The sequence below is a fragment of the Trichosurus vulpecula genome, chromosome 3 (assembly GCF_011100635.1).
Source record: "Trichosurus vulpecula isolate mTriVul1 chromosome 3, mTriVul1.pri, whole genome shotgun sequence".
NCBI lineage: Eukaryota > Metazoa > Chordata > Mammalia > Diprotodontia > Phalangeridae > Trichosurus > Trichosurus vulpecula.
Genome location: NC_050575.1, coordinates 5,147,043 through 5,158,788, shown reverse-complemented (window position 1 = coordinate 5,158,788; position 11,746 = coordinate 5,147,043). Strand labels below are relative to the sequence as shown.

General features: G+C 37.5%; 1 protein-coding gene across 1 annotated transcript; it reads left to right on the top strand.

The window, feature by feature from the left end:
* Nucleotides 1-7,322: 7,322 nt before the first annotated feature.
* Nucleotides 7,323-8,269, top strand: LOC118843882 (60S acidic ribosomal protein P0-like). The gene has a single exon (XM_036751669.1). The coding sequence runs from the start codon at nt 7,330-7,332 to the stop codon at nt 8,266-8,268; it is 939 nt and encodes a 312-aa protein (XP_036607564.1). The 5' UTR covers nt 7,323-7,329; the 3' UTR covers nt 8,269.
* Nucleotides 8,270-11,746: the final 3,477 nt, after the last annotated feature.

Sequence of the window (11,746 nt, the reverse complement as noted above, 5' to 3'; positions counted from 1 at the left end):
AATAGGTAAAAGGTGTTTAGATTAATGGAATGGGAGGATAGGGGAGGGATCCTTGGAGTGGGGAAGGCAAGTAATAAGGGGGTAGGGTGGCTGGTGGCAGAGGGGGGTAAGGCAAGTAACAGGATGGTGATGTAGCAGGTAGAAGTAAAATAGAGGAGGCAAGGGGGATAGGAAACAAGAGATATGTACAAATATAAAAACAAAGATCAGGAGTAGAGTATGTTTGGGAAAGTATATGTCTACATACACATATATATATATATATGTATAAATGTATGTATATATCTGAATATGTATGCATATATTGAGAAACATATCTAAACTACATTGTAGCCTTCTGGAGGCACGGGGGGAGGGGGAAAAAGAACAAAGTTAAAAAGTGTACAGCAGAGAACAAAAGAAAACACAAGGAGGCAAAGAAAAGATGGACAATTCTCAAAACAAGGTGTATTATTTATCATACAGGCTTTCTTGAAATGAAAATTTATTGTTACATATTTGGAATCCTCTCCTAAGTTCTGCTATGCACATGACATGCTTTTTTTTTCTTTCTTACTTTGTATTTAAGTTTCAATATTTAAGTTTATGATACATTTTTGCTTCTTTCGTCTATTCTGTATTTGCATTCTATGAAATAAATTTAATGAAAAAACATAAATGCAGTTATTAATAATAAAAATATCAAATTAATCTGATTTTATCAATAGACTCAGAAAATTTTTGACAAAATAAAACTCCCATTTATGTTTGAAACACTAAAAAGCACAGTAATAAATGGACTATTACTCATAAGAAGGAATGCTGGAGGCCTTTTAAGAAGATCAGTAGTAAAACCATGATATCAATTGTCATTTCTATTATTTGATATAGCTATAGATATGTTAGCTATAGTAATAGAATACCAAAAAGAAATTGAGGGAATTAGCATAACCAAAACAACTACCATCTTTTGTAGATGACATGATAGTTTACTTAGAGAATGCTAGAGACTCACTGAAATGGTAATATCGATGAAATTGCAACATTTGAAATAGACTCTCCAAATCATCAGGCTTTCTGTGTATTACCAACAAAATCAAGCAGAGAGAAGAAAAAAATCCATTCAATATAACTGCGGAATAAAGTCACACGTAGTCATTGTATGAATGACTAGCAAACACTTCTTTACTGCAATAGAAAAAGAATTGGATCCATGTTAACTTATCACACTTGGGTGGTGCCAATTTAATGACCAACTACCTAATTGATTTGCAGATTTAGTGTTATATTAGTTAAACTATCAAAAGGTTTTCTTATAAAACTAGAAAAAAAATAATAAAACACTTCTAAAGGAACAAAAGGCCAAGAATATTAAGGAAAAGAATGAAAAGGGGGAGGGGAGTTGAGGGAAGGAAAGGTGCCTAGTATAAATCTCAAACTATATTATGAAGAAATAAGCATCAAAATGATTCAGCACTGGGTAATAAAGTAGGAAAGTTGATAATGGGAATAAATCAGATACATGTGATCCAGAAGCAATGAAATACAGTAACAGTGATCAAATAAACCCAGGAATTCCAATTTCTGCAATAGGGACTCGCTATTCAATAAAAACTGCTAGCAAAGCTAAAAAGAAGTCTGACAGAAATTAGGTTTAGACCAGCATCTGACACAACATACCACAATGGGCTCCAAATGAATACATGATCTTGATTTTAAAAGGTCAGATCATAAACTAATTAGAAGAACAATACCTTTCGCATATGAATGGGGGAAAGTTCTTGAACAAATGATGGATAGAGATGATCACAGGTGATTCAATAGACATACATAGAGAAGTCTGATTCACATATATAAAGTAGGTGTCTCTCAGGGTTCTGTCCTGGGCCGTCTTCTCTTCCCTCTCTATTACTTCACTTGGTTATTCCATCAGCTCCCACGGATTTAATTACCATTTTTATCCTGATGATTCTCAAATCTACCTTTCCTGACCCAGTCTCTCTGCTGATCTCCAATCTTGCATCTCCAATTGCCTTTCAGACATCATACAGTGGATCTCCAGTAGACATCATAAACTTAACATGTGCAAAACAGAACTCATTATATTCCCAGTTAAACTCTCCCTACCCTCTCTTCCTACTTTCCCTGTTACTCTACCAGGTAACCTATCCTCCTAGTCCTTCAGGCTCACAACCTAGGAGTCATCCCCCATCTCCAATCTGTTGCCAAGGCCTGTTGATTTCACCTTTGCAATATTTCTTGAATATGCCCCCTTTTCTCCTCTGACACCATCACCACTCTGGTGCAGACCCTCATCACCTCATGCCTGATAGCCTGCTAGTGGATTTCCCTACCTCAAGTCTCTCCCCACTCTATTCAGCCAGCAGAGTGATTTTCCTAAAGCACAGGCCCAACCATGTCACCTCCTTACTTAATAAACTCCAGTGGCTCCCAATCACCTCTAAGAGCAACTATGAAATACTCTGTTTGACAATCAAAGCCCTATATAGCCTAGCCCCCTCCTACTTTTCCAGTCTTCTTAACGACTTACTCCCCAATGCATATTCTTCAATGAATTGACATTGGTCTCCTAGCTGTTACATGAATCAAACACTCCATCTCTTGGCTCTGTGCATTTTCTCTGGCTGGGCTGGGGTGCTCTCCCTCCTCAACTCTTCCTGTACTCCTTTAAGTTGCAACTAAAATCTCATCTTTTACAGGAAACCTTTCTCAACCCCTCTGTTAGTTATTTCTTGTTTGTCCTATATATAGTTTGTTTTGTATATATTTGTTTACGTGTTTTCTTCCCCATTCAATTTCAGGCTACTTGAGGACAGGGACTGTCTTTTGCCTCTTTTTGTATCACTGGCTCTTAGCACAATGCTGGCATATAGTAGGAGTTTAATAGACATTTATCGATTAATTGATAGGTTGACATAAAAACAAGAACCCAAAAAGTATGAACAAGTTGTTCTCAAAAGCAGACAAGCAAACTATCAAGAATCGTGTGAAAAAAGTTCCAAATCCCTACTAATAAGAGAAATGCAAATTAAGACCATTCTAAATTCTACCTCATGCTAAGTAAAAATCACAAGGGAAATTACAATTGTTGGAGGCATTTCATGAAGTTGGGAACACTAATACTCTAGTAGGAAGCTGGCACGTAATACAACCATTCTTGAAAGCAGTTTGAAAGTTTACTCAAATGTCTCAGTACCACTACCAGGTTTATGCCCCAAAGGGATTAAAGAAAGAGGGAAAGGACTCATATGTACCAATATATTTATAGCAGTAATTTTTGTTGTAACAAAGAATGGGAAACAAAGTAGGGAATGGTTGAACAAATTATGATATATGAATGTAATTGAGTATTACAAGAAATATCAAAAGGGATGTATTCTGAGTAACCTGGATTATAGGTATAAACCGATGTGGGGCAAAGTGAGCAGAACCAGAAGTATTTATGCAAAGATGACAACACTGTTAAGGAAACTTTGAAAGACTTAATTCTGGTTAATGAGATCACTGATCACAATTCCAGAAGACCGATAATGAAGCATGTCTCTTATCTCTTGGTGGAGGAGTGACGGATGATAGATATAGAATGAGACATATGATGATCATTACAACACAAATTTGTTTTGTTTGGCTATACTTTTCATATAAAAGTGAACTTCTATTTGAAGGATGTGGAAATTGGGGAATTGGATAGTAATAGTGAAAAGGACAAAAAGAAAAGACCTTCAATGGACCAAGAGACAAGGGGGGATTGAAATGGGAGAGTGGATTTGTAGTTCCATATACAATCCCCATATGTCTGGCCTTCCTTGTATATGGAAATGTTCCATGTTTGCTGATAATTTTCTAAAATTTAAAATTTTTCAAGATAAAAAAAACTTTAAAAAGTTAGAAAACATTAAAGGTCAATCAGCCAGGAAAAAATCTGTTAAATTCAAATCATCATCTCAAAACGACATCCTTTCATATATCCCTCCTGCCATATAGAGCCTATTACTGCAGTGAGCCCAGGAATACTTTAGGGACTACTCCATCAGGGCAATGTTATCTGCAAATGGGAACATTTGGAAAACTTCACCATTTATAGGAAATATATCTTCCATTTGAACTTTTTATAAGGCATTCTCTATACTTCTAGCAAATGCCCTCAGGGAGTGTATAACTCTTTGTTTTATGTCTCACTTAATATTCCAAGCAGAGAGAACAGTATGAACAAAAGACAAGAAGGCAGGAAAGTATTGGGTCTGTCTGGGGCCTGGAAAGTGGAAGAGAAGGCTAGGGATAAATCATGTAGGGCTTTATATTTTGTATTCTCCCCAGCGACCAAAAGTAACAGTAGCTAGCAATATTAAATTCCAATGCTGATACCTCTTTTTGTTGTGGAGGTGACCTTGGACCCCTGAAAGTCTAAACTAGTGGAGAGGCAGCTCTGACAGCCCTACTAAGTTTTCTAAGTCTGCAATTAAGTTAAATATTACTGGAGTTGTGAAGAAATAGGTACACTTATTCATCTCTGATTTAATTGCAAACTTGGAGAGTTTTGTTTTTGTTTTTGTCTTTTTAGAGTGGTGTGGTAGTAATTTTTTTTTCAAAATAACATCATTCTAATATTTTCATTAATTAGTATTATTTTATTATTAATTAATTAATAACATCACTCCAATAATTTCATTGTGAGGAATATACCCTAAAAGTGTTACCAACAACAACAGCAAAGGAACTGGCTTTTCAAAGATTTTCACAGCAGCCTTATTTGTAATTTCAAAAAACCATTAGCAAACTAAATATCTGACAGTAGGAAGCAGCTAATTAAATTGTAATATAATGCAAGTAAGACTGACAAATATAGGGAATACAAAGAGATCTGAGAAGGTTTTTAGTAAAAATAGCCAAATACTCTGTTCCCTCCAATAATGCCTGTCCATGTCCGCCCATCCTGTGTAAGTTTTGTTTATGTTATTCCATAATTTTGCCACATGAACACCACCCAGTATGTTAGAGGCCTTCCTTTACTCCTCTTGATTTTATGAGGATACCTGTGGAGCACAGAACAATCTATCAGTTAGCCCTTGCTCTCACCAGATGAGCCACCCACCTTTTCTGTTTGCATATTAGTAAACATCTTTCAGAGACCTAAAAATAGACCAATGATGGATGGAACTGGACCGCAACACATAAGAACTATAAGGAACTGTACTAAAAGATGTCATTAAAGAAACTTATTAAATAATTTAGAGTCAAAAAAGCAGAAAAAAATCTAACTTTCTAACAGAAAGTAAGTTGCTTGAGAGTATGGATTGTTTTGCTCTTTAAATTGATACACACACACACACACACACACACACACATAGCATAGTGCCTACCTAGCTTAATTAAGCATGAAGGCACAGATGCTTAATAAATACTTGTTGAGTGATTAATAAAAATTCTTGTAAAAGAAGAAAAGCAAAGGGGAATGACTAAACAAAAAAATTCTGTGGAGAACTCAGTGGAAGTAACTGAAAATTTGTTAAGATATTTTATGCATTGAAATAGATATATTTAACTGTTAATAGCTGTACAGAATGCTTAACCAGTCCTATTAGCATTTAATATTGTGTGCAATAAATCTTTTAAAAAAAGACTAAGGTGGAGGAATTGCTTTAGCTTCCTGGGAGTACAATACTTTATTCATAGTTCAATAGCCAATAAACATTTTTTAAGTGCCTTCTATAAGATAGGCACTGTGCTAAGTGCTGGGGATACAGATACTAAATAAGAAAGATAGTCCTAGCCCTCAAGGGGCTTACAATCTAATGGAAGAAGACAAAATAGAAAAAGCTGAAAAGCAGGGAAAGAGGGGGAGCAGGAGAAGATACACAAGGAAGGGGCATGGTGGAGAAGTCCAACTATTACTAAAAAAATTATGAACCTACTCTTATCAAAGAGAAGTTCTAGCCACTATGCCCTAGAAAAGTAGTTAAGGTGACTAGTTGGTGCCCTCGAAGAGACAAGCTTAGAAGTGGAGTCCAGCTAGAGAGCAAAGACCAATTAAGACTACATATCTACCAGTCACTATAAGACCATTAGATACTGGAAGAGGATTCTGCTCAGCACATATGTCCATGAGACCAAGGATGGGCGCTCATTTGGGACTGCCGTTTACCATGAAAGTAGTAAAACATCCAATGGAGATGTAACATCTAGCAGGCAGCTGTTCCAGTGAAAGTGGTGCAATGAACACCAAAAGATAATCAGTAGTCCTATAGCATCAGAGGCATTCATTGCCCCTCCATTCATGCACTCTGGCCATGTATGTTCCTACATGTATGCCTACTCCCCCCACTTACATTATTTGTGGGATAGAATACCCTAGGCTATGGACAAAATGTTCTATTGCAACCATAAGCATGCACAGAACATTTCATTGAGGTGTGACCTCAGATATTTTTCTTTTATTTTTAAGGCAAACATTTACTGAATATCAAATCATAAAGGACATTAATTTTATTCATCGAAGCAAAAAAACTAAACTTATTTTTAATAAACTATATTTTGCATTAAAAATATAAACAAAAACATGAGGCACAAAATACGCTCTCTCCAAAATTTTGAAACATTAGGATATACCTGAGAGTACACCTAGCACATCCTGTATCATGCTTATAACTATAACTTTTCTTACTTTTCTATTTCATTAAATGCTTTGAACTGTGTCATCTAGCTAATAATCATAATAACTAATGTTTATATAGGACTTACTACATGCTGACATTGTGCTTAGAGCTTTAAAATTATTATCTCATTTGATCACAACAACCCTAGGTGGTAGGTGCTGTTATCTCCCACAGATGAGGAAACTGAGGCAAAGGGTAAGGGATTTGCCCAGGGTCATACAGCTAATATGTGTCTAAGGCCATGTTTGAGCTCAGGTCTTTCTGACTCCAGGCCCAAGGCCCTATCCATTGTACCGCAAAAAGCAAACACATCAGCGATATTTTTGGGGGAATGTGGTTTTGTAAAGTACCTGGGGTAGCTAATCTTGCACAAGCAAGAATGGGTCCCCTAGGTGCTACACTACTACCAACTCTCATGAATTAAAATCCATGAGTTTAGCTCAGGAAATAAGTAGCAAAGAAAGTGTGTTCTTCATGTGCACCCTCCTGGCATAAATTATATTTGATGAGAATCTGTAGCCTAAAATATTGACTCTTTTCTTTCCCTTATTGCTTTTTGTTAGCGATTGGGATAAACAGGATGCTTTAGAATGTAGCTGATCGCTCTCTCCAGGCGTCCTCGTGCAAGTGACATCGTCTTTAAACCCCGCGTGGCAATCCCTAAAGCACCTTCGAGATGCCCAGGGAAGACAGGGCTACCTGGAAATCCAATTACTTTCTCAAGATCATCCAACTTTTGGATGATTATCCAAAATGCTTCATTGTGGGAGCAGACAATGTGGGCTCCAAGCAGATGCAGCAGATCCGAATGTCCCTCCGTGGGAAGGCCGTGGTATTGATGGGAAAAAACACCATGATGCGCAAAGTCATTCATGGGCATCTGGAGAACAACCCTGCCCTGGAGAAACTGCTGCCTCATATTCGGGGGAATGTGGGCTTTGTGTTCACCAAGGAAGATCTGACCGAGATTAGGGATATGCTTCTGGCCAATAAGGTGCCAGCTGCTGCCCGTGCCAGTGCCATTGCCCCATATGATGTCACTGTGCCAGCCCAGAACACTGGCTTGGGTCCTGAGAAGACTTCCTTCTTCCAGGCTCTGGGAATCACCACCAAGATTTCCATGAGCACCATTGAAATCTTGAGTGATGTGCAGCTGATTAAGACCAGGGACAAAGTGGGTGCCAGTGAGGCCACCTTGTTGAACATGCTGAACATCTCCCCGTTCTCCTTTGGGCTGATCATTCAGCAGGTGTTTGACAATGGCAGTATCTACAACCCTGAAGTGCTGGACATCACGGAGGAAAGTTTGCACCTTCAGTTCTTAGAGGGTGTCCCTAACGTTACCAGCGTCTGTCTGCAGATTGGCTACCCAACTGTTGCATCAGTACCCCACTCAATCATCAATGGGTACAAGCGGGTCTTGGCTGTAGCTGTGGAGACTGAGTACACCTTCCCACTTGCCAAAAAGGTGAAGGCCTTCCTGGCCAACCCTTCGGCATTTGCAGTGGCTGCCCCAGCTGCTGCTGCGCCTGCTGCTGCTGCTCCAGCCAAGGTGGAAGCCAAGGAAGAATCGGAGGAATCTGATGAAGATATGGGATTTGGTCTATTTGATTAGCCCACAGGAAACAACTATTTCAGCCAGTTCATTTGTGAAACAAAGAAATAAAAAGTGCTCATTTATCTCAAAAAAAAAAAAAGAATATAGCTGATCAGAATAGAATCAATTTGGAATTTTTAATGCTAACAATGGGCAGCAAGGAGGTGAAAAAGAAAGTAATAAACTCGAAATGTATGTAAGAGGCATTTCAAGGGCCGTCTTCTGGTCTGTGGTAATTCGGTTCTCTGTCAAAGTATCTTAATGCCATGGGGAAAATTAGACTTCCCATCACTAAATCGAAAACAAGAGGGCCTAGAGGTTATGCTTGTGTATAAATGCAAATATCTAGTTTCCCTTTCAATAACTGAAGGTCCTTGAGAGAATAGTCCACATGTATCTGTGTGCGTAACATTGCCACTTTATTAGCTGTTTGGTCTTGGCCAGGCCTTTTCCTCTCAGTTTCTTTATCTAATTGGACTAAATTACCTGAAGTTCAAGCCCTAGCTATTATGCAAAGCTCTCTTCGATGTCTATCATTCTATATTCCATGATTTTAAAACCTGTTCCAGCTCTAATCTTCACCATTTTGTGAATCTAAGGACTCTTGTTATTCTGACACTTTATGTTTTGTGATCTTACTATCTCTTCCTGATCTAACACTCAATGAGCCTAGGAATCCTCTGTTACATATGACAAGAGTCATAGAGCAGAAAGAGCTCTATTAGATCACTTGTTCTCGAGGAAACAGTGCCATCTGCTGAGTTTTCCTTCCACCTTTCATTGATCATTCTCAGTCATATGACATCTATTGTTTTCAACTTACCTTCCCAGCTTTATTTTACATCATTTTTTTTAATTTGTGGAATAAAGCAAGCATTTCCATAACCTAGTACAATAAAAAAGATAACTGACATGAAACTGCAAATCTACTATTCACAACTTGCTATTCCTTTCAAATATACAACAAAACTATCATGCCAATTTCTTTTTTCTTCCTGCTGTCCCTCCCTAGAGATGGCTACCATTAAATCCAAATATGTATATATATAATGTGTATATTATATATATATATGTATATGTATGTATGTATACACAAATTATTCTATACATACTTCAGTTTATCAGTTCTTCCACTGGATGCAGACAGCATCTTTCCTTATATGTCCTTTATAGCTAATTTGACAATAGACAAAATAATAGACAAATATAATTTGTAATAGACAAAGTAACTTATTTGCTCAAAATCATTCTTAAAACAATATGGCAGCTACCATATATAATGGTATCTTGGTTCCACGCATTTTGCTTATATCTGTTTTTTTTAAGGTTTTCATAAAGATTTCAGAAAGAAGTATTCAAGCCATTGAAATATCAGGTTGATCCATGCTTGGTTCAGGGAATATTTTGATATTGTAATTCAGTAGTCTTAGAAAATATGAGGGTTCAGTTCACTAGCTGTTTAAAAAACAAACTTTGGTCAGGTAGAACCAAAATTAAATTAAATCAGAATGGCTTTGTGCAAGGAAAACTGAACAGTCAGTGGGGAGACCCATCTTCTACCACAAACTACAGTGATTTTAACCTCTAAATTCAAATAATCTCAGAGGTGAAACGCACCTTATAAGTAATTTCATCCATCCCACACATAACACACAAAACCTCTTTATATGATTCCCAACAAATGAAGACCTAGTGGTGGGGAATTCACCAGATTAGAGGTGGGGAATTCACCAGATTAGAGGACTAGTCTTAGAGACCTGAACTGAGTTCAGGAGAAAACAATCTAAATCCAGGAAATCCACATGGAGGGAAACATCGCAGAGGGAGAAGGACAAGGCAACTATCTTTATCTCCTATATTGTAACAACCTTAGTTCTGCCTATTATAGGCTGAACATCTTGTTAGGTTCTGGGGCTATACCAGATGAAGGCAAAACACAAACTTTGACCTCAAAGAAAAGAATACTAGAGCTTAAGACTGTCTAGTCTGGGGAGATTCCCACCTGGGCCCTACATGGTAAAGAGACATCCCTGGGTAAATTGATACTCTAGGTTTTCTTTGGGAAATAGATAATTCCAAGGGGATGAGCACTTTTCTCATTGGAGCTGGAGAGGTATTCCTATGTGAACTTGTTTGTATAGCAAAATGATCTGGATAAATCTAGGTTCTTCATGGGTGGGAGCTGGATAAAAAAGATTACACTTTAAAGATTATCATTTTAAGTTGTCTTCTTTCTACTTTTTAAAATATAAGTCAACCAAACTAATTTGAATAAATGTCTTCAATGAGATTTTGTAAAGTGTGTTACACAAAATTCCAACAGACTACAGGTGTTGTTACAAGAAAAAAGGAAAAGCAAATCAAAACAAACTATCTAGGGAAAAAAGTCCTTTGTTTCAAAGATGAAAGTGACCTTAGGGCAGAAATTCAAAGTTTTGGAAAAAAATAAAGTTTCATTTACTTTGAATATATGTCTTATAGTGGTTAGATATTGGAGCCATTTTCTTTGGCAGAAAACATAACACCCTGGCCCCTACCCTTATGTGGGCCAAGTCTTTCTTGCAGCTTCCCCCTTAAGGCATCCCTGTGGGCATTGAAGATCAATCTATCTAGGTTTGGGTGGCTATTAATCTACTAGTTCCCAGAACATTCTCATTCCTTTCTCAGTGCCTGGATCACAGTCTCCTTTTCTTCTCCACCTCCTTTCTTTATACTAGGCACTTCACCTTACATGTTCATGTTCCTTCAAATGCCCTAACTTCCAAATTCCTCAATATAATCAGCTTCCATGACACATTCCTCGATTCTACCTCAGCCATACACAGAGATGGCCATACTGTTGCCATCACCAAGCGTTCCACTTTCATGTTCAAGAACTCCAAAATTTCTTTATCTGATCAAAATCTCCTGTCAATCCATCTCTCTGTGCCTTACTATCCCTAATCCTATTCTTCATCCTAACCATGACCTCCAACCCCTCCACATCTCAGTATTTTCATAAACTATTACCCCTACTAAACTCTCTTCCTTTCCCAAATTCAATCCGCAGTGAACCAGTTCAACTCTAAACTTTATTCTTTACTCTTTGTGTCCTTGTACCATTGACACTCATGGCTCGCCCCAAATCCCAATCCTAGACTACTTCCATCATCTGCCTCCTTCACTTTTACTCACAAAATCACAAAACTGTGATTACTGTGTCCACTTATAAATCTATGACATCTAATTTCAACTGGGGCCTCACTAAAGCAACTCTTCTCTAATTGCTTCTCTATCCCACTCAACACAGTAGCTGTCCTAAAATTTCTCTTCTATTCTCAAGCTTTCCACATTATCTCCTTCCTCAACCTTCTGATGTGAGAACCTCTCCTCATATTTCACTTTTTTAAAATGGAGATTACTAACTATGACCTTGTTCTTTCTTTCTCCTTATCTTACATTCCCTTGATAGATTCTCACCATCTTTTCTTTTACTCCAGTCTCTAATTAGGTTGAA

Coding starts and splice junctions, on each gene's coding strand:
- LOC118843882 (XM_036751669.1), top strand. CDS start 7,330: ATGCCCAGGGAAGACAGGGCTACCTGGAAATCCAATTACTTTCTCAAG.